Source organism: Strongylocentrotus purpuratus, unplaced genomic scaffold (genome assembly GCF_000002235.5).
Source record: "Strongylocentrotus purpuratus isolate Spur 01 unplaced genomic scaffold, Spur_5.0 spur5_scaffold_5, whole genome shotgun sequence".
Classification (NCBI taxonomy): Eukaryota; Metazoa; Echinodermata; class Echinoidea; order Camarodonta; family Strongylocentrotidae; genus Strongylocentrotus; species Strongylocentrotus purpuratus.
The window spans coordinates 26,301,727-26,326,755 of record NW_022145611.1 but is presented as its reverse complement, the minus strand read 5'-3'; the positions used below and the strand labels follow the sequence as shown (position 1 = coordinate 26,326,755).

The 25,029-nt window shown below is 37.4% G+C and overlaps 3 protein-coding genes across 6 annotated transcripts; all 3 read left to right on the top strand.

The window, feature by feature from the left end:
* Positions 1-1,152: 1,152 nt before the first annotated feature.
* Positions 1,153-11,300, top strand: LOC105438861. The gene is made up of 3 exons (XM_030998935.1): positions 1,153-9,747; positions 10,355-10,608; positions 11,189-11,300. Exons 1-2 carry the CDS (start codon positions 1,203-1,205, stop codon positions 10,570-10,572), a joined length of 8,763 nt encoding a protein of 2,920 aa, XP_030854795.1. The 5' UTR covers positions 1,153-1,202; the 3' UTR covers positions 10,573-10,608; positions 11,189-11,300.
* Positions 11,276-16,638, top strand: LOC115929563 (hyalin-like). 3 transcript variants are annotated; one of them, XM_030998936.1, is made up of 7 exons: positions 11,276-11,390; positions 11,619-11,867; positions 12,991-13,239; positions 13,656-13,904; positions 15,022-15,270; positions 15,687-15,935; positions 16,444-16,638. In XM_030998936.1, the coding sequence occupies exons 2-7, from the start codon at positions 11,678-11,680 to the stop codon at positions 16,557-16,559; spliced, it is 1,302 nt and encodes a 433-aa protein (XP_030854796.1). In that variant the 5' UTR covers positions 11,276-11,390; positions 11,619-11,677; the 3' UTR covers positions 16,560-16,638. The 3 variants fall into 3 exon arrangements, with proteins under 3 accessions (XP_030854796.1, XP_030854798.1, XP_030854797.1); XM_030998938.1 differs by lacking the exon at positions 13,656-13,904; XM_030998937.1 differs by lacking the exon at positions 15,687-15,935.
* Positions 16,639-16,815: 177 nt separating this feature from the next.
* LOC115929564 (hyalin-like) lies at positions 16,816-24,820 on the top strand. Of its 2 annotated transcripts, XM_030998940.1 has the most exons (8): positions 16,816-17,301; positions 17,718-17,966; positions 19,084-19,332; positions 19,749-19,996; positions 20,563-20,741; positions 21,586-21,711; positions 22,138-22,242; positions 23,651-24,820. In XM_030998940.1, the coding sequence occupies exons 1-5, from the start codon at positions 16,971-16,973 to the stop codon at positions 20,719-20,721; spliced, it is 1,236 nt and encodes a 411-aa protein (XP_030854800.1). In that variant the 5' UTR covers positions 16,816-16,970; the 3' UTR covers positions 20,722-20,741; positions 21,586-21,711; positions 22,138-22,242; positions 23,651-24,820. The 2 variants fall into 2 exon arrangements, with proteins under 2 accessions (XP_030854800.1, XP_030854801.1); XM_030998941.1 differs by lacking the exon at positions 19,749-19,996 and having other exon boundaries at positions 16,831-17,301.
* The last annotated feature ends 209 nt before the right edge of the window (positions 24,821-25,029 follow it).

The window sequence follows — 25,029 nt, the reverse complement described above, 5'->3', positions numbered from 1 at the left end:
TAACTAACATTCAAGAAATTAAAAAAGTGATAATTGATAAGAATGACTTAGAAAATTATGAAATGTTTACGTGACATGATTGTAGATGGGAATGTATGATACAGTATTTAAAATTATGTACATTTTGTCTGTAATTCAAATGAAACTTTGTACAACTGATCATTCCAAGATTTACATGTCATATTCTAATTTTATGTTTCTTTTCTTTTCCTAGGCGGAGACTTTTACATTCCTTTCATTCTCATTGAGCTTGTTGGCGGACTGAACAATTCCATTTCATCTTCACCCATATTCCCTTCCCAACTGTCTTCAGACGTATATTCATCATTCACTTTTCTTTATCTCAGAAAGATCCTGCTCTCCGAAGAGAGTGTACCACAGCTGTCTCTTGTAGACCGTATTGGCTGTGTCTTTTATCCATTTCATCCCATTTCATCTTCACACTTGCAAAAACAAAAGAAAAATTTACAAGAGCAATTATGAGAACATTATTATATATTTGTGCAGAAGCATTCTATACCTAATCACAGAAGTCTTAAATGTTTGCTACAGAAGAAGTCCTACTTTTTACTTGTGATACTTTATATTACTGAATTTTCTAAATTTCACAAATCTTCTCTTATTTTACAAACTTTCTAAATCTATTCTTAATCACAGAAGTTAATTCTACAAGATCTCTAAATCTATTTTATACTAAGCTGTCTGAACTTTTCTAACCTATTTCATATTACTGAATTTTATATTTCTTAATTATGGAACTTGAAATTGATCAATTCAAGGAAGTGATGAAAGAGATTGTAGATATGCTATATACATGCGATCCGCATAATGAAGAATGTTGTGTCTGTAAAAATACAATTGAAGAAAGTGAAAACAAAGCTACTTGTGAGAGCTGCAATGAACATTATCATGTAACATGTATGGGTTTTTTGTGTCAAGATCTAGTAAATGAGCAAAGATTAATCTGGATATGTTCATATTGTGGAAATAACAACATTGCACATCGACTATTTGATAAAGTATGTATCCCCTCTCATATCAATAGATACCAGCCTCTCGAGACAGTGGATGAAGTATTCAATGATGATGTGCTCCTCTTAATCAAGCGAAATGACAAACAAAAGAAATGCAGATCAAAGAAAAGGTATTTTAAAAAATGCAAGAAAATCATTATAGAGCCAGGAAATCAAAGTGTAAAAGTAATGAAATCAAGTGAGTTTGACACGCATGAACATGATCATCTAGTCACTCAAAGAGATTCCCCCAAACAACGTGATCAAGTGCATAGTGAAGAAGTAGGCAGTAATGAATGGATGAAAGTGAAATCAAAAAAGGCAAAGATGTTGGAAAAGATGCAAGACAAAATATCACATTCAACAGCAAAAAGTGACAGTGGAACAGGTCAGAAAAAGAGAATCATAAATGGTGTTGTTTTAGAACCTGGAGTAACGTACATTGGCAAAGCAATGAAATCTTTCTACGAAAGACGAAAAAGTAAAAAATCAAAACGCAAAGTAGACATCAAACTAAACAGAGATGTAGAATGTCAGAATGTATTGGATAATAGTGTTCAAATGTACGCAGAAACATTGCTAAATGAATACTCAAAGTGCGTGCAATCACCAAAATCTATGATGTCCCATGAAACGAAACTCTACAAAGAAAATAACATGAAGCAAAAACAATCTTGGGCTGATGTAGTAGGCCATGTACAAAATGAAATAATGCAGGAACATTCTATTGTTGGCAGTGCGACATGCAGTCATGTTTTTTTAAAACAATATAAGGGCAAAGAACAGAGCACATTTCGAGTATGTGGTGGTGCAAAACCAAATGATAAAGGAAAAGTATGTGACGGAAAGACTGAAAACGCGGGTGAAGTAAAGGTGGATAAAGATTGTAAGCAACATGTGGACAAGTCTATTCCTATGAAAATGTTTGAAATGAAACATGATAGTAAATTTCATAAACAGTCAGTCAACACCTCTAATGTAAATTTAGAAGAGAAGCAAATACCAAATGAGAACATGTCAAATATGGAACAAAATACACTTGTGCAATGTGTTGCCCTGGGCAATTTTCATCAAGGAAATGCTAGATTTGGATTTTATTCTGGAAAGCAATGTGTTTCTAACAGTTTTGCTGCTATTTTATACAGTAAAATTACAGATGTTTCCCAATGGCAAAAACAAGATCTTGACAAGGTATTGAATTATGGTAATGAGTTGTATAGATTTATTCAGCTTAGTTCTGCAATAAATGAAAATTTCTTATTGATATCTGAGTTACCTGATCAATTAGAAGCTTTTGATGTCCACTTTAAGATGCAATGTTCTCAGAGTGTTGTGGGTATAATTTGTGGAGATGAATCTTTTTTAAGTCATTTTAATGCAGTAACATTAAAAGATGCTCTCCATCAGGAATTAGATAGACATGATGCATGCTTTTGTACATTTGGTGGCCAAACATTTGCAATCATATCCACACAAGAACAATATTTTATTTTTGATTCACATTCAAGAGATAGGCATGGACTTATGACAGATGGTGGGACCAGTGTCATTCTATGTTTATCAAACTGGGAAGGTGTGTACGATCATATTTTGAAATTAGCTGAATCTATGGGTATCAATAGAAACCAGACTGAATTTGAACTTACAGGTATAATTGTGAATCTTATCAATTCAAGCGAGATTACTGTGACAGAACATGGTGATAATGGTCATGTGGCAAAAGATGAACAGGACTGTATAAATGTAGTTGAAGGTAATGATGGGTTTTTCTTGCCAACAGATAGAACTGACAAAAGTAATAGATGTGTTCCCACAAATGTGCCTGATTCTATTGAAATCAATGAAGATGACTGCAATTTTATTGATACTGAAAATGATCGGAATGATTGCAGATATTTCGCAAGCAGTTTTTCGACAGATATGTCTGATTGTATTGAAATAGATGATGATGAGGATGACTGCATAATAATTGATGCAGAGCATGATACAAATTATTGCAAAGATTTGTTTAGTGGTGCTCCCTCAGATAGGCCTGATTCTATCAATATAGATGATGTTGATGATGATGACTGCATGGTAATTGATACAGAATACATTACAAATAACTACAAATATTTTCCAGTCCATTCAAGTGAAAAGGAAAAAATGTGTGCTAGATTTAATATTACAGATACATGTATCAGTTCAAAATCAGATATCGACACGTGCATTAATATTGGGACTCCTGCTATTATTTCAAATATTACTGGCGATGGAAATTGTTTTTACCGGGCAATCTCTCTTTTTCTGACAGGGAAGGAAGGCAATCACAAATTTCTGAGGCAAAAGTGTATCCAACATTTGCTGGAAAACTCGCACTTATTTGCTGGTTGTTTAAGATATGAATTTTTATCAGTTAAAGACTATGTTAGTAAAAATAAGCCAGACATCAATGGTGAATGGGCCACAGAGGTAGAAATTGCCGTGATGGCCCATCTGCTTGAAACAGACATATTAATATTTAGTGATATTTATCTAAAGTGGAGACTATATTCATGGGATAACCCTGGACGCATTGGACATGAATCAAATATGGGCATTTATCTATTACATGTTAAAGGGGTCCATTTTGATTATGTTGAATCTGTCAAATGTATTGATTCGGTTATTGACGAAGAAAAAAACACAAAGGAAGTTACGTGTAATAAAAAGAGATCTATTAATAGTGAAATGCTTAAAGACAATAAAAGTAAACTATCCAAACAATGTGCATCTTGTGCAACAAAAGATGAAATTGAAGAAACGTTTATGCCAAGTCTAAGCGGAAAAAGTGAAGACATTTTTATTTCCAAAAGAAAGAGAAAAGGTGACACAATTCATGAAAGTGTAAAGTGTGCTAAGTCGAAAAAGATGTCTTTTCCAAAAATGCATAGATATTGCAAAACAAAACAACCAAAACTGAAAAACGATGAGAGAGATAAAAAATCAGCTTCTAAAATTACTAGTTATCAATCAGACAATTGTAATATTATGAATAGAGGTGTTGCTGATGTTTTAAATAAAGGAAACGTGTTCATTGGAAATGACCCTTTAAAGATACGGAATGAAAAAATTGTATTGAAAAAAGTGTCAATTAGACTTGTACGTTTATCTGAATCTGATATAAAGAATCTTTCATTTGATCTATTGAAAGGTATAAAGAAAACACAATCTAGTGCTAACTTTCAAGGTACTAATATTCCAGTAAAAGGGTCTACAATTGAATTTCCTAAGAAACAAATTAAAAAACAAAACAAAAAAAGCAAATGTAAGCAGTCATTAAAAAAACGACAACAATTAGCTAAAGAAAGGATGAAAGCAAAACGGAAAAAAAAAAATGATTATGATGCATACGAAAATGTACAAAACAATGAGAATTATGCAAATGACATGGATGGTTGCAAATTCAAAGGAGATTTCAGTGATGTAAAGAAGACAAAAATGAAACATAAGTATCACTGTAACAAAAGTTTCAGAGATGAAAAGAAGAAAAAGATTAAACAGAAGTATCAGTCTGACGACTCTTTCAGAGATGAACATAAGAAGAAAATGAAACAAAAAATAAAATTGAAGTATGAGTCTAATACATTGTTTAGAGATAAACATAAGAAAAAAATGAAACAAAAATCAAAGCATGACTATCAATCTAATAAATCTTTCAGAGATGAACACAAAAATAAAATAAAATTGAAATATCAGTCTAATACAATGTTTAGAGATGAACACAAAAACAAAATGAAACAAAAAACAAAGCATGACTATCAATCTAACAAATCCTTCAGAGATGAACACAAGAAGAAAATAAAACATAAGTATCAGTCTAACCAGCATTATAGGCAGAGACTCGCAGAGAAAAATAAAGAACGTGCTGGACTTAAGAAAATAAGTTTTACAAAGTTAGAAAATGTACTAAGAAATTTTAGAAATGTTATTTCTCATGGACCAGAATATGTCTGTTGTGTATGTCTAAAATTGCTTTTTCAAAGTCAAGTCTTAAAATGCATTAAACAAAATTACCAAAACAAAACGTGTATGAATGAGTCCTATTTACACATTTGCAGTTCACAATGTAATGAAAACTGTCAATTGGCGCACTCATCTCGTGGACATTTATGGATATGCTTTACATGCCACAGAAAATTGTTGGTGAATAAATTACCAGCTGAGGCTAGTGTTAACAGTTTGCAATTGCATGAGATTCCAGAAGAATTGAAGGACTTGAATAATTTAGAACAACATTTAATTGCACGTAACATAAGTTTTTTCAAATTAATCCGTTTACCTAAGGGAGGTCAAAATGCAGTTCATGGACCAGTTGTTTGTGTGCCTTCGAATACAATGAAAACTGTAAATATGCTACCTCCACCAGAAAGAGAAGATCAATTAATCCGTGTGAAATTGAAAAGGAAAATATCTTATAAGGGCCATCATGAGTATAAATTTGTTAATAAAATGAAGGTGCTAAATGGGTTGCACTATTTGAAAAAAAACAATAAGTGGTATTCTGATATAAGTATCAATGAAAACTGGAATAATTCGTTGTCAGGAGAAATGTGTAGTGCAGAAACAAACGACAATGACGATTCAATTCAAAACTTTGAAGAACAGGAAAATGATGACCAAGAAGCAAGGTTAAATGGAATTCAACTTGATACCTGCTTGCAACCAGTTGATATTGGACAAGAAATCCTTGATCAACATTTTGATGATATTTTCTGTTGTGCTCCATGTGAAGGCAACAATCCCATAGCACTTCTTAGAGATGAAAGCAATGAACCTAAATCTTTTCCTGTATTATTTCCAAAAGGTCAACCAACTTATCATGATTTCAGAAGTGTACGAGTGACCCTTGGAAGATATCTTCAAAATAGGCTAATGCACGTAGATAATCGCTTTGCTAAAAGTACAGATTTTATTTTTTATGCTCAGTGCATTTATGAAATTCAACAAGTTTTGTCCGGTGTTTCAATTGCATTGAGAAAAACATCAAGTAAAAGTGATACTGATGCACCAATCACTATCAAAGATTTAAAACAAATTGACAAAGTTCAGGACATATTAAAATCAGATAGAGGGTTTCGCTTCCTGAAACAGATAAGAGGTTCTCCTCCATATTGGTCTGCCACACAGAAAGATCTATTAGCCATGGTGAGACAGCTTGGTATACCTACATGGTTTGGAAGTTTCTCGGCAGCAGACATGAGATGGCCTGAAGTATTAAATACTTTATTAATGGAAAGAGGTGATAAACGAAAAATCAATGACCTAGATTGGACAGATAAATGTGAACTTTTAAAGTCGAATCCAGTGACTGTTGCAAGAATGTTTGACAAAAGATTTCATACTTTTTTGAAAAATGTTATTTTGTCTCAAGCACATCCCATTGGTCATGTAATAGATTATTTTTATCGTGTTGAATTCCAACAGCGAGGATCTCCACACACACATTGTTTATTCTGGGTAAAGGATGCACCAGAGCATGGATATAGTTCAGATGAGGAAGTAGTTTCCTTTATTGATAAATACGTTTCTTGCAAGATACCATCCGAACAAGAAGATCCAGAACTCCATGAAATAATCACTCATGTGCAGCAGCATAGCAAAAAGCATTCAAAATCTTGTAAAAAGAAGGGAAAAACATGTCGGTTCAATTTTCCAAGACCACCATCTGATAGAACATGTGTACTTTATCCCAAAGAGGGTAAACCTGATGAAATTGATAGTGCAAAACAATTATTAGAATCTATCAAAAACGCTGTAAATCAGGAAAATAATTACGCTAATGTCTCAGACCTTTTTAAAGATTGTAACACAACACAGACTGAATTTGAAACTGCAACTAGGTTATTAGCTAAACAAGAAATTTTGATCAAGAAAAGAGACCCCAAAGATGTATGGATAAATCAGTACAATCCTTTTCTACTGAGAGCATGGAATGCAAATATGGACTTACAATTTGTTATGGATGTTTATGCATGTGTTAGATATATTGTATCATACATTTCAAAATCAGAGAGAGAAATGGGAATGCTCTTAAGCCATGCTCAATCTGAAATAAATGAGGGAAATCATGATGCAAGAAAAAGTATCAGACAGCTCGGAAATGTCTACATGCAAAATCGAGAAGTATCTGCACAGGAGAGTGTGTATCGTGTATGTTCCCTTCGATTAAAAGAGTGTTCACGAAAAGTCGAGTTTATTCCGGTTGGTCCAAATCCTGTTAGAATGAGTTTACCTTTACATGTTATTCAAAGTAGACCTGACGATGATGATGATGATAGGAGTCCATGGATGGCAAATAAACTTGATCGATATAAAGCTAGACCTAATGGAAGTGAATTTGACACTATGTGCCTTGCAAAATTCTGCGCATGTTACAGAATACTAACTGCATCGCAAGTGAAAGGCACTAAAACATCACCATATTTATTTGAATTGAAAAATAATTCGGGATACATTCAGAAACGAACAAGGTCTAGTGCTGCTGTCGTAAGATATCCACGATTTTCTAAAATACTTTCTCCAGAAAAATATTACCTCAGTATATTGCAACTTTTCCTGCCATTTAGTAATGATGAGCAGTTAAAACCCCCACAGTTTGAGACATATCAGGAATTTTATAAAACAGGTAATGTCAAACTACAGGGAGGCAATTTGGAAAGTGTAAAATCAATAGTAGACAAACATTGTAAAGAGTACGAAAGAAATTCAAGAGCCATTGAACAAGCTGAACTTTTCATGGACAAATTTGGTCCTCCAGAAGATGCGTGGGCTCTTTTATGTCCTGAAAGTGAAAAAGAAAGACTAGAAAATCCTAAGAACAAAGTTGAAATGGATGAACCAGAATGTGAATTGGACATTCCAGATTTCAAACATGAAAAAAAGAATGAAACTTCTAGTGTGGAATTTCGAAGCCATGGAATTTCAAAACATGAATCGAATAGTTTGATTCGATGTTTAAACAATGAGCAAAAAGAAATCTTTTACAAAATTAGACAATGGTGCTTAGAGAAAGTGAATGGTACAAAAAGTCAACCTTTTCATGTACTTATTAGTGGTGGTGCAGGAACAGGAAAATCTTATTTAATAAAATGTATATACCACGAAGCTGTACGCATACTTGGTAAAATGATGGTTAATCCTGATGACATTTCAATCTTGAAAGTTGCACCAACTGGCATAGCTGCATTCAATATAGAAGGATCTACAATTCACAGTGCGCTCTCAGTTCCAATCAACGCCAAATTTCCTTATCGACCACTTGGTGAAGAAAGAATTAACACCCTTCGTAATAAGCTTGGACAGTTGCAAATTTTGATCATAGATGAAATTTCCATGGTAGATTCCAAATTGCTGTACTACATACACGGTCGATTAAGACAAATTAAGCAATCACGCACTGATTGTCCATTCGGTAACGTTTCGGTACTGGCAGTTGGAGATTTTTACCAATTACCACCAGTGAACGGAAAACCCTTGTATAAGGAATCGGTAGAACAATCGCTGTGGTCTGAAAATTTCAAAAAGGTAGAACTGGTTGAAATAATGAGACAAAAGGAAGATTTGGCATTTGCTCTACTCTTGAATAGATTGAGAGTTAAGGAAAAGAAAGACACTTTATCAGATGCAGATTTATCAATCCTTACCTCTTGTGAAACGGGTGAACAATGTGAAGAAGATATGCACATCTATTCAACTAATAAACAAGTAAATGAATGGAATAGCAGAATGTTGCACAGTAAATGTAAAGATATTATATGTGTTAAAGCTGAAGACAGAAATAACAGCAAGGATAATGACGAAATATGTACCAAACCATGTAAATCTAGTCAAAGTTCTTTGCCTGGCAATCTGTCAATTGCTTTGAATGCCAGGGTGATGCTTTTAAAAAATATTGATACCAATATAGGTTTGACAAATGGATGTATAGGTACAGTTGCAGAAATAGTAAAACGAAACAACGAATCCAAGCCATACTGCATCAGTGTAAAATTTGATAGCCAGAAAATTGGCATTCAATCGATCAAAATGTATGAAGAATCAATGGGTAAAAATTACACAAGAAAGCAATTTCCCCTCAAACTGGCTTATGCTTGCACGGTTCACAAAGTACAAGGCATGACTTTAAATAAAGTAGTAGTATCACTGAAAAAAATATTTGCATCTGGACATAGCTATGTAGGCCTGAGTCGTGTAACTTCTTTATCTGGACTTACCATTGAAGATTTTCATCCAAAAGTTATATACTGTGATCCAAAGATTAAAAAACACCTTAATGATATGACCAATTTCTTGGAAACTTCTATAGCAGAGGAAACATATGATGATGGTTTATGCATAATGTTGCACAATATTCAAGGATTAAAACAACATTATGTAGACTTACAATGCAATCCAACATTCCTGAATTCTGATATTATTTGTTTGACTGAAACATGGCTGTCTGATAAGGATGATGCTTTTGAATTATTCTTAGCTCATTTCAAATTGTATCATCAATCAAGATATAACTCTTATTCTATCACAAGTGATTCAAGGCAACATTTCAAGGACCAGTCACATGGAGGTGTTGCAGTTTATAGCAAGAATGAATTTTCAAGCAGACTTGATATAAAGATTGATAATCTAGAGTTTATTGCTTTTCTTATAACCTGTCCTGTTTCTGTTGTCATTGCAGTTGTTTATCGCCCTCCGACATACAGAATGAAAGACTTCTGTGAGTGTTTGAATAACTTATTAGAAGAGCTACATAAAGTGGGTACAAAATGTATTGTAATGGGCGACTTCAATGATAACTTATTAAAACAGTCATCTAAAATACAAGACTTGATGTGTAATCACGGCTATACACAACATGTAAAGCAATCAACCACTGAAGGTGATACTTTGATTGACCATGTATACAGCAAAGGTCTACCGTTGGTTGAAACACAAGTGATTCCTATTTATTATAGTTACCATGAAGCAATTAAAATAAAGCTCTTTCACATTTGACATTTTTGATTTTTCAATCATATCACAAGGTGATCCTTAGCTGTTAATCTAAACTACTCCAGACTTTATTTTGTTGAAGATTAAGATTAGGGTTGGTATTGAGTTCAAGGTTACCGGTAGTTATTTTAACTAAGTGAGCATTAGATATAGTGTTTGGTCCTGAGCTGAATTTGGGATTTGGTTGATGTAGAAAATTTGACCACGGACTACCAGAATCATCTTTGGAGCATTTTCACTTTCTCTGATTGAAGCTTTCTCAGACCTAATCTTCATTACATTAATAAATAAATAAAATTTAAACTGAATTCGACCTCCACCACAAACGGCAGCGACACTACCGCCCCAGAGATCACGTTTCGTCCCAGTAACGTCTTCGTCCAGGCTGCATCCTGTGCCAGCAGTGCCACGGCCTCTTGGGACGTCCCTACAGCTACGGACGCCTCAGAACCCATCACAGCAGTCAGTAACTTCTTGCCTGGTGATTCCTTTGATGTTGGCACTTATCTGGTCATCTATTACCTTATCGATAACGCTAGTTTCTACTTGACATGCAGCTTTGAAGTCACTGTCACTTCAAGTGGAGGTCAGTGATTTTCCTTTAATAATTTTAAAGATTTTTTGGGAGTGTAAGACATTATTGTGAAATCTTGCTTTGAAAAAAAAAACTTGTTTTAACTGACCCATTTATGTATAGAGTACCAAGGTGTGACGTCATACTGGCCACATTGTCAAGGTTGCTGGTTTCAAACAATTTGTGCTAAACCATGATGTTGTGATCACACCGGTGCCAAACACTGACTTTGCCCTGCTCTAGCTTGTTGTATAAATGATTGTGCCTTGAACCTCATTGACGGGCTCTGTTTAAAACCAGTAACCCGGATGACAAGTAAACATGACGTTAACACTTTATTACAGCAACTGTTTGGTTCAAATTCTTCCTGCATATAAACATGTTGCTATGTTTGGCATTTGTCTGTGTTTCGTGAGCAGATTAGAATTGTAAAAATGTAGGTGGTGAAATGATTAAAATTTGTACCAAATCTGACGAGATGAATGTACACTGTATCTCTGGATAGAGGAAGCAACTTATATTTTTTGAAAATAGAGGCTGCATGTACATATTCTGTTTCTGACATCATTTTCATCTAATTTCTTTGTCACAGTGGTCATTTACAGAGAGAACCCCGTCCTGACGGGCTGTCCAACCGACATCGTCGCCAATGCCAGCCCTGGTACCTCGACCCCGGTGGTTTCATGGCTGGCTCCTGTGGCATCAGACAACTCTGACGCCGCTACCCTGACGGTCAACCAACTACCAGGCAGTTCCTTCGCTGTTGGATCTACTGAGGTCACCTACACAGCTAGGTATGGATTGTTAAAAAGACAGAGCCAAGCTGTGTTATTGGTAGAAGTTGCAAGGAAACAAAAAACGAGGGTACTGACTAGAACTATTTTATTTTTTGGGTACCATAGGTATTTTTGTTATCAGTCTTCTCTTTGATTAGACTTATGCTCGGTACAAATCAGGGGAAAAGTGTATAAAGGCGATATGCCATTTAAAGAGATATTCTTGCTTCATTATGATTCGTCAAGGAACGATTTATCCAGGAACGGATGGCACCCGACCATCCTTCCTCAACTGGCCAAGCAACATGGACGTGACCGTCCCCTTCGGTAGCAGCCCAACTACCGTCAACTGGACTGAGCCCATTGGTGTAGCCAGCGTTGCGGCCTCACAGAGCTCTGGATCTTTCTTTGTCGTGGGATACACTAACGTGGCCTCCACCGCCACAGACGCAAGCAGCAACTTCGAAAGCTGCTCTTTCTCTGTCACCATCACAGGTAGGTGGGAACTTATGTTTAGTAGAGATTGTGGTTGAAAGGGAGTAACGATAAAAGCAAAAATGTTGATGTTTTAGAAAACTCAGATACATACACGTGTTAAAGTGTACCAATCGCCTGAAGTATAAAAGTATTGAGTATCACTTGAATATATAAGATCAGCCGAACACAAATTTCTAGGTATTTTACAAAATAAAGGAGTATGACTATGAAGACAATAAAGGGTAACAAACAAACCAATAGAACAGAGTGAGCAAGTAACTGAAGTCATTTTGCATTCCAGTTGCTTCTTTTCTACCCCTACAATTCGCTAAGCTACCTTATCATAATTCTAAACTTCAACTCTGGACCAAAGGAACCTAACCGAAATCAAAATCATCTTTAATTTTCATTTTGAACCTATCGTTTTGTGCAAAATAGCATGTGTGACAAACGAGCGAAGATCATAACGAAAGTGTTGAAATTGAAAATAAGCTCTTAATATTATTGTAATAAACTTGTTGATTTTTCTTAGACAACACACCCCCAGTCACCTCCAACTGCCCTGCATCCCAGACTATCACCTGGACCGAAACCCATCTTTACCAATATCTAGGGTGTGGCCACCGTCACCAGCAACTTCAACTCTAGCTCCTCTTTCCCCACCATCGCTCACACCGCGACCGATTACCTCAGCAACGTTGGATAAATCTCCTTTAATATCGTTGTCAATCTTGGTACGTAGGCTTCTATTAAATGCACAGACTGCACTAATATAATCTGGGCCATGTCTTATATGAATTTAGGAGCACTCGTTTGAGTAAACTCTACTCCATAACATGTTTAGCAAGAGGCTATTAATCTGTCTGTAAAATGTATTGTAACTCATCTCTGCATGCCAAAAATATGTAAGTTGGCATAGGTATAGATCATTAGAAAGACAAAGCCATGCAGTGTTATTGGTAGGAGTTGCAAGGGGACAAATAACGAGGGTACTGACTAAACTGGTACCATAAGAATTTTTCTTATCAGTCTTCTCTTTGAATGTCCTGATTTAGACCTATGCTCAGTACAGATCAGGGGAAAAGTGTAAAGGGGATATGCCATTTAAAGAGATATTCTTGCTTCATTATGATTCATCAAGCAACGATTTATCCAGGAACGGATGGCACCCGACCATCCTTCCTCAACTGGCCAAGCAACATCAACGAGACCGTCCCCTTCGGTAGCAGCCCAACTACCCTCAGCTGGACCGAGCCCATTGGTGTAGCCAGCGTTGCGGCCTCACAGAGCTCTGGATCTTTCTTTGTCGTGGGATACACTAACGTGGCCTCCACCGCCACAGACGCAAGCAGCAACTTCGAAAGCTGCTCTTTCTCTGTCACCGTCACAGGTAGGTCGGAAATTGTATTTAGAAGAGATTGTGGTTGAAAGGGAGTAAAGATAAAAGCAAAAATGTTGATGTTTTAGAAAACTCAGATACATACACGTGTTAAAGTGTACCAATCGCCTGAAGAATAAAAAGATTGGGTATCACTGGAATATATAAGATCAGCCGAACACAAATTTCTAGGTATTTTACAAAATAAAGGAGTATGACTATGAAGACAATAAAGGGTAACAAACAAACCAATAGAACAGAGTGAGCAAAAAACCGAAGTCCGACTTGGGTTCCATGTGTGCCCTATTCAAGTGTAATCTTGCTACCGAAATGCAAGTACTTGTCGATGATCAGTACAGATCAGGGGAAAAGTGTAAAGGCGATATGCCATTTAAAGAGATATTCTTGCTTTATTATGATTCATCAAGCAATGATTCATCCAGGAACGGATGGCACCCGACCATCCTTCCTCAACTGGCCAAGCAACATCAACGAGACCGTCCCCTTCGGTAGCAGCCCAACTACCGTCAGCTGGACCGAGCCCATTGGTGTAGCCAGCGTTGCGGCCTCACAGAGCTCTGGATCTTTCTTTGTCGTGGGATACACTAACGTGGCCTCCACCGCCACAGACGCAAGCAGCAACTTCGAAAGCTGCTCTTTATCTGTCACCGTCACAGGTAGGTGGGAACTTATGTTTAGTAGAGATTGTGGTTGAAAGGGAGTAACGATAAAAGCAAAAATGTTGATGTTTTAGAAAACTCAGATACATACACGTGTTAAAGTGTACCAATCGCCTGAAGAATAAAAAGATTGGGTATCACTGGAATATAAAAGATCAGCCGAACACAAATTTCTAGGTATTTTACAAAATAAAGGAGTATGACTATGAAGACAATAAAGGGTAACAAACAAACCAATTGAACAGAGTGAGCAAGTAACTGAAGTCATTTTGCATTCCAGTTGCTTCTTTTCTACCCCTACAATTCGCTAAGCTACCTTATCATAATTCTAAACTTCAACTCTGGACCAAAGGAACTAAACCGAAATCAAAATCATCTTTAATTTTCATTTTGAACCTATCGTTTTGTGCAAAATAGCATGTGTGACAAACGAGCGAAGATCATAACGAAAGTGTTGAAAATAAGCTCTTGATATTATTGTAATAAACTTGTTGATTTTCCTTAGACAACACACCCCCAGTCACCTCCAACTGCCCTGCATCCCAGACTATCACCTGGACCGAAACCCATCTTTACCAATATCTAGGGTGTGGCCACCGTCACCAGCAACTTCAACTCTAGCTCCTCTTTCCCCACCATCGCTCACACCGCGACCGATTTCCTCAGCAACGTTGGATAATGTTCCTTTAATATCGTTGTCAATCTTGGTACGTAGGCTTCTATTAAATGCACAGACTGCAATAATATAATCTGGGCCATGTCTTATATGAATTTAGGAGCACTCGTTTGAGTAAACTCTACTCCATGACATGTTTAGCAAGAGGCTATTAATCTGTCTGTAAAATGTATTGTAACTCATCTCTTCATGCCAAAAATATGTAAGTTGGCATAGGTATAGATCATTAGAAAGACAAAGCCATGCAGTGTTATTGGTAGGAGTTGCAAGGGGACAAATAACGAGGGTACTGACTAAACTGGTACCATAAGAATTTTTCTTATCAGTCTTCTCTTTGAATGTCCTGATTTAGACCTATGCTCAGTACAGATCAGGGGAAAAGTGTAAAGGGGATATGCCATTTAAAGAGATATTCTTGCTTCATTATGATTCATCAAGCAACGATTTATCCAGGAACGGATGGCACCCGACCATCCTTCCTCAACTGGCCAAGCAACATCAACGAGACCGTCCCCTTCGGTAGCAGCCCAACTACCCTCAGCTGGACCGAGCCCATTGGTGTAGCCAGCGTTGCGGCCTCACAGAGCTCTGGATCTTTCTTTGTCGTGGGATACACTAACGTGGCCTCCACCGCCACAGACGCAAGCAGCAACTTCGAAAGCTGCTCTTTCTCTGTCACCGTCACAGGTAGGTGGGAAATTGTATTTAGAAGAGATTGTGGTTGAAAGGGAGTAAAGATAAAAGCAAAAATGTTGATGTTTTAGAAAACTCAGATACATACACGTGTTAAAGTGTACCAATCGCCTGAAGAATAAAAAGATTGGGTATCACTGGAATATATAAGATCAGCCGAACACAAATTTCTAGGTATTTTACAAAATAAAGGAGTATGACTATGAAGACAATAAAGGGTAACAAACAAACCAATAGAACAGAGTGAGCAAAAAACCGAAGTCCGACTTGGGTTCCATGTGTGCCCTATTCAAGTGTAATCTTGCTACCGAAATACAAGTACTTGTCGATGCTCAGTACAGATCAGGGGAAAAGTGTAAAGGCGATATGCCATTTAAAGAGATATTCTTGCTTTATTATGATTCATCAAGCAACGATTTATCCAGGAACGGATGGCACCCGACCATCCTTCCTCAACTGGCCAAGCAACATCAACGAGACCGTCCCCTTCGGTAGCAGCCCAACTACCCTCAGCTGGACCGAGCCCATTGGTGTAGCCAGCGTTGCGGCCTCACAGAGCTCTGGATCTTTCTTTGTCGTGGGATACACTAACGTGGCCTCCACCGCCACAGACGCAAGCAGCAATTTCGAAAGCTGCTCTTTATCTGTCACCGTCACAGGTAGGTGGGAACTTATGTTTAGTAGAGATTGTGGTTGAAAGGGAGTAACGATAAAAGCAAAAATGTTGATGTTTTAGAAAACTCAGATACATACACGTGTTAAAGTGTACCAATCGCCTGAAGAATAAAAAGATTGGGTATCACTGGAATATAAAAGATCAGCCGAACACAAATTTCTAGGTATTTTACAAAATAAAGGAGTATGACTATGAAGACAATAAAGGGTAACAAACAAACCAATAGAACAGAGTGAGCAAGTAACTGAAGTCATTTTGCATTCCAGTTGCTTCTTTTCTACCCCTACAATTCGCTAAGCTACCTTATCATAATTCTAAACTTCAACTCTGGACCAAAGGAACCTAACCGAAATCAAAATCATCTTTAATTTTCATTTTGAACCTATCGTTTTGTGCAAAATAGCATGTGTGACAAACGAGCGAAGATCATAACGAAAGTGTTGAAAATAAGCTCTTGATATTATTGTAATAAACTTGTTGATTTTCCTTAGACAACACACCCCCAGTCACCTCCAACTGCCCTGCATCCCAGACTATCACCTGGACCGAAACCCATCTTTACCAATATCTAGGGTGTGGCCACCGTCACCAGCAACTTCAACTCTAGCTCCTCTTTCCCCACCATCGCTCACACCGCGACCGATTTCCTCAGCAACGTTGGATAATGTTCCTTTAATATCGTTGTCAATCTTAGTACGTAGGCTTCTATTAAATGCACAGACTGCAATAATATAATCTGGGCCATGTCTTATATGAATTTAGGAGCACTCGTTTGAGTAAACTCTACTCCATGACATGTTTAGCAAGAGGCTATTAATCTGTCTGTAAAATGTATTGTAACTCATCTCTTCATGCCAAAAATATGTAAGTTGGCATAGGTATAGATCATTAGAAAGACAAAGCCATGCAGTGTTATTGGTAGGAGTTGCAAGGGGACAAATAACGAGGGTACTGACTAAACTGGTACCATAAGAATTTTTCTTATCAGTCTTCTCTTTGAATGTCCTGATTTAGACCTATGCTCAGTACAGATCAGGGGAAAAGTGTAAAGGGGATATGCCATTTAAAGAGATATTCTTGCTTCATTATGATTCATCAAGCAACGATTTATCCAGGAACGGATGGCACCCGACCATCCTTCCTCAACTGGCCAAGCAACATCAACGAGACCGTCCCCTTCGGTAGCAGCCCAACTACCCTCAGCTGGACCGAGCCCATTGGTGTAGCCAGCGTTGCGGCCTCACAGAGCTCTGGATCTTTCTTTGTCGTGGGATACACTAACGTGGCCTCCACCGCCACAGACGCAAGCAGCAACTTCGAAAGCTGCTCTTTCTCTGTCACCGTCACAGGTAGGTGGGAAATTGTATTTAGAAGAGATTGTGGTTGAAAGGGAGTAAAGATAAAAGCAAAAATGTTGATGTTTTAGAAAACTCAGATACATACACGTGTTAAAGTGTACCAATCGCCTGAAGAATAAAAAGATTGGGTATCACTGGAATATATAAGATCAGCCGAACACAAATTTCTAGGTATTTTACAAAATAAAGGAGTATGACTATGAAGACAATAAAGGGTAACAAACAAACCAATAGAACAGAGTGAGCAAAAAACCGAAGTCCGACTTGGGTTCCATGTGTGCCCTATTCAAGTGTAATCTTGCTACCGAAATACAAGTACTTGTCGATGCTCAGTACAGATCAGGGGAAAAGTGTAAAGGCGATATGCCATTTAAAGAGATATTCTTGCTTTATTATGATTCATCAAGCAACGATTTATCCAGGAACGGATGGCACCCGACCATCCTTCCTCAACTGGCCAAGCAACATCAACGAGACCGTCCCCTTCGGTAGCAGCCCAACTACCCTCAGCTGGACCGAGCCCATTGGTGTAGCCAGCGTTGCGGCCTCACAGAGCTCTGGATCTTTCTTTGTCGTGGGATACACTAACGTGGCCTCCACCGCCACAGACGCAAGCAGCAATTTCGAAAGCTGCTCTTTATCTGTCACCGTCACAGGTAGGTGGGAACTTATGTTTAGTAGAGATTGTGGTTGAAAGGGAGTAACGATAAAAGCAAAAATGTTGATGTTTTAGAAAACTCAGATACATACACGTGTTAAAGTGTACCAATCGCCTGAAGAATAAAAAGATTGGGTATCACTGGAATATAAAAGATCAGCCGAACACAAATTTCTAGGTATTTTACAAAATAAAGGAGTATGACTATGAAGACAATAAAGGGTAACAAACAAACCAATAGAACAGAGTGAGCAAGTAACTGAAGTCATTTTGCATTCCAGTTGCTTCTTTTCTACCCCTACAATTCGCTAAGCTACCTTATCATAATTCTAAACTTCAACTCTGGACCAAAGGAACCTAACCGAAATCAAAATCATCTTTAATTTTCATTTTGAACCTATCGTTTTGTGCAAAATAGCATGTGTGACAAACGAGCGAAGATCATAACGAAAGTGTTGAAAATAAGCTCTTGATATTATTGTAATAAACTTGTTGATTTTCCTTAGACAACACACCCCCAGTCACCTCCAACTGCCCTGCATCCCAGACTATCACCTGGACCGAAACCCATCTTTACCAATATCTAGGGTGTGGCCACCGTCACCAGCAACTTCAACTCTAGCTCCTCTTTCCCCACCATCGCTCACACCGCGACCGATTTCCTCAGCAACGTTGGATAATGTTCCTTTAATATCGTTGTCAATCTTGGTACGTAGGCTTCTATTAAATGCACAGACTGCAATAATATAATCTGGGCCATGTCTTATATGAATTTAGGAGCACTCGTTTGAGTAAACTCTACTCCATGACATGTTTAGCAAGAGGCTATTAATCTGTCTGTAAAATGTATTGTAACTCATCTCTGCATGCCAAAAATATGTAAGTTGGCATAGGTATAGATCATTAGAAAGACAAAGCCATGCAGTGTTATTGGTAGGAGTTGCAAGGGGACAAATAACGAGGGTACTGACTAAACTGGTACCATAAGAATTTTTCTTATCAGTCTTCTCTTTGAATGTCCTGATTTAGACCTATGCTCAGTACAGATCAGGGGAAAAGTGTAAAGGGGATATGCCATTTAAAGAGATATTCTTGCTTTATTATGATTCATCAAGCAACAATTTATCCAGGAACGGATGGCACCCGACCATCCTTCCTCAACTGGCCAAGCAACATCAACGAGACCGTCCCCTTCGGTAGCAGCCCAACTACCCTCAGCTGGACCGAGCCCATTGGTGTAGCCAGCGTTGCGGCCTCACAGAGCTCTGGATCTTTCTTTGTCGTGGGATACACTAACGTGGCCTCCACTTCCACAGACGCAAGCAGCAACTTCGAAAGCTGCTCTTTCTCTGTCACCGTCACAGGTAGGTGGGAAATTGTATTTAGAAGAGATTGTGGTTGAAAGGGAGTAAAGATAAAAGCAAAAATGTTGATGTTTTAGAAAACTCAGATACATACACGTGTTAAAGTGTACCAATCGCCTGAAGAATAAAAAGATTGGGTATCACTGGAATATATAAGATCAGCCAAACACAAATTTCTAGGTATTTTACAAAATAAAGGAGTATGACTATGAAGACAATAAAGGGTAACAAACAAACCAATAGAACCGAGTGAGCAAGGAACCGAAGTCAGACTTTGGTTCCATGTGTGCCCTATTCAAGTGTAATCTTGCTACCGAAATACAAGTACTTGTCTATGCTCAGTACAGATCAGGGGAAAAGTGTAAAGGCGATATGCCATTTAAAGAGATATTCTTGCTTCATTATGATTCATCAAGCAATGATTCATCCAGGAACGGATGGCACCCGACCATCCTTCCTCAACTGGCCAAGCAACATCGACGTGACCGTCCCCTTCGGTAGCAGCCCAACTACCGTCAACTGGACCGAGCCCATTGGTGTAGCCAGCGTTGCGGCCTCACAGAGCTCTGGATCTTTCTTTGTCGTGGGATACACTAACGTGGCGTACAACGCCACAGACCCAAGCAGCAACTCCAGACCTGCTTTTTTTCTGTCACTGTCACAGGTAGGTGGGAACTTGAGTTTAGAAGAGATTGTGGTTGAAGGGGAGTAAAGATAGAAGCAAATATGTTTATGTTTTTGAAAATTCAGATTCATACACATGTTTAAGTGTACCAATCGCCTGAAAACAATAATCTGGTGTATCACTGCAAATATAAGATCAGCCAAACAAAAATTTCTAGATATTTTACAAAATAAAGGAGTATGACTATGAAGACAATAAAGGGTAACAAGCAAACCAATAGAACAGAGTGAGCAAAGAACTGAAGTCCGACTTGGGTTCCATGTGTGCCCTATTCAAGTTTAATCTTGCTACCGAAATACAAGTACTTGTCTATACAATAGGCCATTGTTGCATTAGCATATCTCTACCTTCAATTCTCCCGGACATGGCAACTTGATTAGATTGTAATGAGTTTGGTTTCGTAAGAACTATCATTTCTGTATAAAAAGCACATATTGCATTTCATATAAGGATTGTTGGCACCATCCATCTCGTAAGTTAGCAAGATCTGCAAGACTTACAATCCTCTGTAAACAATAACGGACAGATTTATTTCACTGCACCAGATGCCAACAGCATCGATGTCAAATTCGCTCCACCCACTGCGACGGACAACTCTGGATCCGTCACATCAACCTCCAACGAACCAGGAGATCAGTTTGCTATCAGAGTGCACACTGCACCTTCACCTTCAGCGATGCTCAAGGACTTACAGCAAGCTGTAGCTTCTCTTTTGAAGTCCAAGGTAAACCCATGTCTGTAAACAAAGTATAGTCAAATCTGGCTTCGCAGCCACCTCTCTATAAGGGCCACCTTTTCTGTATGGGTCTTTAAAGGCAGGGCTCTACACCAATAGGCACTGCGACACATGGAGCCCTCAAAATCTGAGTCTGGGCCCCAAAAATTCTGACCCCCTTCCAGAAAAATTGTTGTAAAGCCCTGTTATAGGTTTACCAAGTATTAGGCAGCTGTGAACATAAATTGACATCCAAACTACCGGTATTGTTTCCCTTGATGTCTGGTTGGACCCAAGCTCTGAGGGGCATATTAACTTGTCTTATTAAAAGTTTTGAACGATAAATCACAACTCCTATCAAGTGCATACTTACAAAGTCTCTGTAGTACAGAGTTGAAATTGGTATCAAGTTATCAATTTGCATGAACCACATCTGTTTATGTCCTTGAACAATAACATTATTTATCTACCTTCCTCTCCATAAGGGTGTTAAATGAATACCTGGTTAGATAAGCATCTGTAGGCATCTATACAAAAGTGACTAGCTGAAATGCCCCCCAGGGAGCGGAGAATGTACACTGTAATGTGGAAAATAATAATTGGTCACGCGCTATGTGAGAGACGGACATTATAATTACCATTATTACATTCAAACCTGTTTGGTGACCACCTGTATAGAAAGGACACATATTTTGTTTCCCTTGAATATTGTTTCTCATTGAAACCTGTAAATAAAGACCACCCATCTTTAAAGACATTTAATGTCTCCTTTGAGTGGTCTTTATATACAGGTTTCACTGTATTATCATTATTATTGTTATAATCATTATCATGTGTTTGTGTGTATTTTCAGTTGGTGCCAACCCTTGTTCCAGCAACCCATGCGCTCCCAGTGAACAGTGCTTCTACATCCCAGCCCAATACCTGTGTATCAACAACGGCAGGAGGAGGAGAGAAGCTGAGATGCTCGACCTTAGCGGTGAGAACATTCTGTTATTCTGAATCTGTCCTCTTTCTATCTTTGGCGTCCATCCATCAGACTTGGGCCTTGTTTTATAAAACCTCTTATCAATAATTAATGCTAAAATTCTATGACAAATTTGCTCTCAGCCAATCAAATGCGTTGATTTGAGTATCTTAGAACAGTTATAATGTTACTTGTCATTGAGAACAACTTGGTACATTTAGTTGCTCTTTCATGGAAAGCCTTGACAACCTGGTGGGGCATCAGCAAAAATTATCATTCAATAAGTTTGCATGCCGTTGAATAAATTATATCAGCTTTGGATTTGTTTTTTTACTTGACTTGGCTCTCATATACCTATTTTTCATGAGCAAAAGATTTATAGTTTTTATCTTTTATTCGAATGTTTTATTTCGATGTTGCCTTATTTTCTTTATACAGACATCTGCCCTTGCCAGAATGGCGCTATGTGTCTCCTAGACGACGCCACATCCTCAGCCATCTGTTAATGCCCCGTTGGATACGCTGGTGTGCTCTGTGAGATGGGTAAGACACCTACTCCTTCCATACTAGCTGTTTTACGAAGATAATCATCAAGATTATAGGGAAACCGTTCTATGAATGGGTTACCAACTATACTGCAAATCAGGGAATATAAAGAAAAAAAAAGTTGCTAAAATCTGGGATTAAAGATAAACTTTAGTACTGGTAATGCGATTGCATTGTGAAAGAAATGGTGTTGAAAGGATCAGAAACAGTTGATCATGTAGCATGTAAGTATTGGTGTGCACTGCAAGGTTCTGGAGTCATCAAAATCATAATAAATTTGACCAAGTCTTGGTAAACTAACACAGAAAGCTATATATGGGACAACACACATGGTGTCGGGGCTAATACTACCTTGATTTCCTTGTCTTTCTATGCTCATTACTCAGCCAGTATACATTTTCTTCCAAAATTGTTTGGCACATGTCATTTATTTATAATCTTGAACATTCAGTGTAAGTTTTGTTAGATTCTGTGAGAATTCATTTTCTTTTTTTACTTGTACTAAAGTTTATCTTTAATCAGCAAATTTCATTGGCCTTAAAAGAAAAACAATCTCTTATTTTTTCATCTCGTGTCCAAAGATTGTATCCACTGGATCTTGGAATTTTAAAACCATTCTTCATATAAAAAAAAAAATTGGGAATTTTTGTTTTCATGAAGTCCTGGAAACACTGATGAAAGACTACCACAGAGGAATACACAGTAATGAGACCTTTGAGAGGGTGTTGTAGTACAGTGCTTAAGCCTTTGACTTGAGATGTAAAGATTGTGGCCCGAATTCACAAAGGAGGTTTGTCGACAAACCAAGGTTTTTGTACGTCATATGACGCGTTTTGACGCGTTTTTTACAAACCTGGTTTGTAAATAACGAAAGGAGGTTTGTCAAAACAAAAGGAAGTTTGTCGACAAACCTCCTTTGTGAATTCGGGCCTGTGCGTTTGAGCTGTTGTTCAGTAGTAATGTAATTTGATGAGACATCGATCCGAGTCGGTCATTCACATATGCCTCAGTAATACCTCGATCACACCTCTGCACCGACTCCAAACCAACCAATTCTTGGCCATTGGAGTTAATGTAATTTCTTGTTTAGTCTCTTGTTGGTCTCTTATTGGTTGATAGGACCAAAGTATTAAAAGGCGAAAGCGACTGTAATATCTGTGATATGTGATCTCATATATGTTATATATTGACCTTACATGATCAAATGCAACCATGCTGCACTGTCAAAATGAAGTTCATGTGTTGTAGTAATACAGCCAAACAACACCACATTACATGGTGGCAGCGGTGAGATTCTAACCCACGCCATTGAAATGACTGGTGGCTAGTCTCATGATGCTAAGTTGTCAACCAAGTTTTCATTCAAAGTTAAAATAACTTATAAATTCCTTTATGTCTATTTCAGATATAATGCCTGCTGCATGGCGATTATGCTCGTCGTCATCATCTCTCTATCTGGGTTGCTTTTGTTACATCATACTGCGCCTCGGCATGGTTCGTTGACATCGAAGCAAGATTGATGAAATTCCAATCCTTCAATAAACACAACACTGCTCACAAGCTCATTTAAATCTAATCTAAGCTTATTGCATTCATGCCTTTGCTAGAAAAATCCATTGTGTAATCCTAATGGTAAGTTATGAAAATTGAAATATTGAGATGTACATGCAAGGAAAATATATATATATATATATCTATGCAAAACATGAATTCAAATGGCTGGTAATTAGATTTCTCAAAAGGGAAAAATCTTGTGGCCATTAGGCAATGTTTGTTGAAGAAAGTCTTCTAACCATTATGTATTAATTGTGTTACAAATTTCTGTAAATACTGTGTATGCTTAACGGTAGATTCTTAGTTGCATAATTTCATATTGATGTAAGACATAGTCAAAGGCCGAAACATGGAGGAGGTGTTGTTTCCAATGTGCTGCTTGGGTGTCGATGCAATTTTTTTTTACCTCTCGTGAAACTATTTGTTAATATGTTATGTTACTTCTCTGGGATTACCCTAAGAATATTCTCTCCCTGTGAACACTTACTAGCCTTTCTCTCTGAAATTCATCTAGAAATGCTGTGTTTGTAATGTTTTTGTCACGACAGAACTGATCATTTGACGATTTTTTTTTCTTCAAACTAATTGTTGACGGCTCAGACTTTAATGCCAACTGAAAAATATGGCTATGTTTAGGTTGTTTTGTTGGTAGGGAGTAATGTTTGGAAGTATTTTTTACTTTATTTCGCTTCAGGTATGCTTATAAGCGGTGTTGTGGGGTTTAAATCCTGACTATCATATATCGAACCAACTTTATTTCACCCTCTAAGTAATTCAAACACCAAAGCATTTCAGAAATGCCAAATATATCATGTTTTATATTGCATTATATATTGCAGAATTTTTATATTGAATTACATCAATTTTGGTTTTTTTATTTTCAATTTTATCTTCGTCATAAAGTTGTGGCTATCTAGAATATGAATTCATTTAGTGAATTGTCTTTGTGTTTAGATAGATACAGGCCTGATTAAAAGCCGATTTAAATCAGTTTCCCGATTTTTATTTTTTTTCCCCGATTTTTTTCCCGATTTTTTTTGTTTCTTCCCGATTAAAAAAAAATTTAAAAATCCAGATTTTTTTTTTTAACAGATTTTTTTTTCTTCCCTATTTTATCCTGATTTTTCTGATTCCCCCTGATTTTCCCGATTCCCCCTTATTTTCTCTATTCTTCCCTATTTTGCCCTATTTTTCTTCCCAATTTTCTTACTCGAAAGGGGGGAATAATGT

What these genes read in the sequence shown, in the direction of transcription:
- LOC115929564 (XM_030998940.1), top strand. Translation starts at nt 16,971, where the DNA reads ATGCTCAGTACAGATCAGGGGAAAAGTGTAAAGGGGATATGCCATTTA. An exon ending in TTTATCTGTCACCGTCACAG is followed by an intron (nt 17,967 to 19,083) that starts GTAGGTGGGAAC and finishes TGATTCATCAAG; the next exon opens with CAACAATTTATCCAGGAACG. An exon ending in TTTCTCTGTCACCGTCACAG is followed by an intron (nt 19,333 to 19,748) that starts GTAGGTGGGAAA and finishes TGATTCATCAAG; the next exon opens with CAATGATTCATCCAGGAACG.
- LOC115929563 (XM_030998936.1), top strand. Translation starts at nt 11,678, where the DNA reads ATGGACGTGACCGTCCCCTTCGGTAGCAGCCCAACTACCGTCAACTGG. An exon ending in TTTCTCTGTCACCATCACAG is followed by an intron (nt 11,868 to 12,990) that starts GTAGGTGGGAAC and finishes TGATTCATCAAG; the next exon opens with CAACGATTTATCCAGGAACG. An exon ending in TTTCTCTGTCACCGTCACAG is followed by an intron (nt 13,240 to 13,655) that starts GTAGGTCGGAAA and finishes TGATTCATCAAG; the next exon opens with CAATGATTCATCCAGGAACG.
- LOC105438861 (XM_030998935.1), top strand. Translation starts at nt 1,203, where the DNA reads ATGAAATCAAGTGAGTTTGACACGCATGAACATGATCATCTAGTCACT. An exon ending in ATACAGAATGAAAGACTTCT is followed by an intron (nt 9,748 to 10,354) that starts GTGAGTGTTTGA and finishes CACAAACGGCAG; the next exon opens with CGACACTACCGCCCCAGAGA.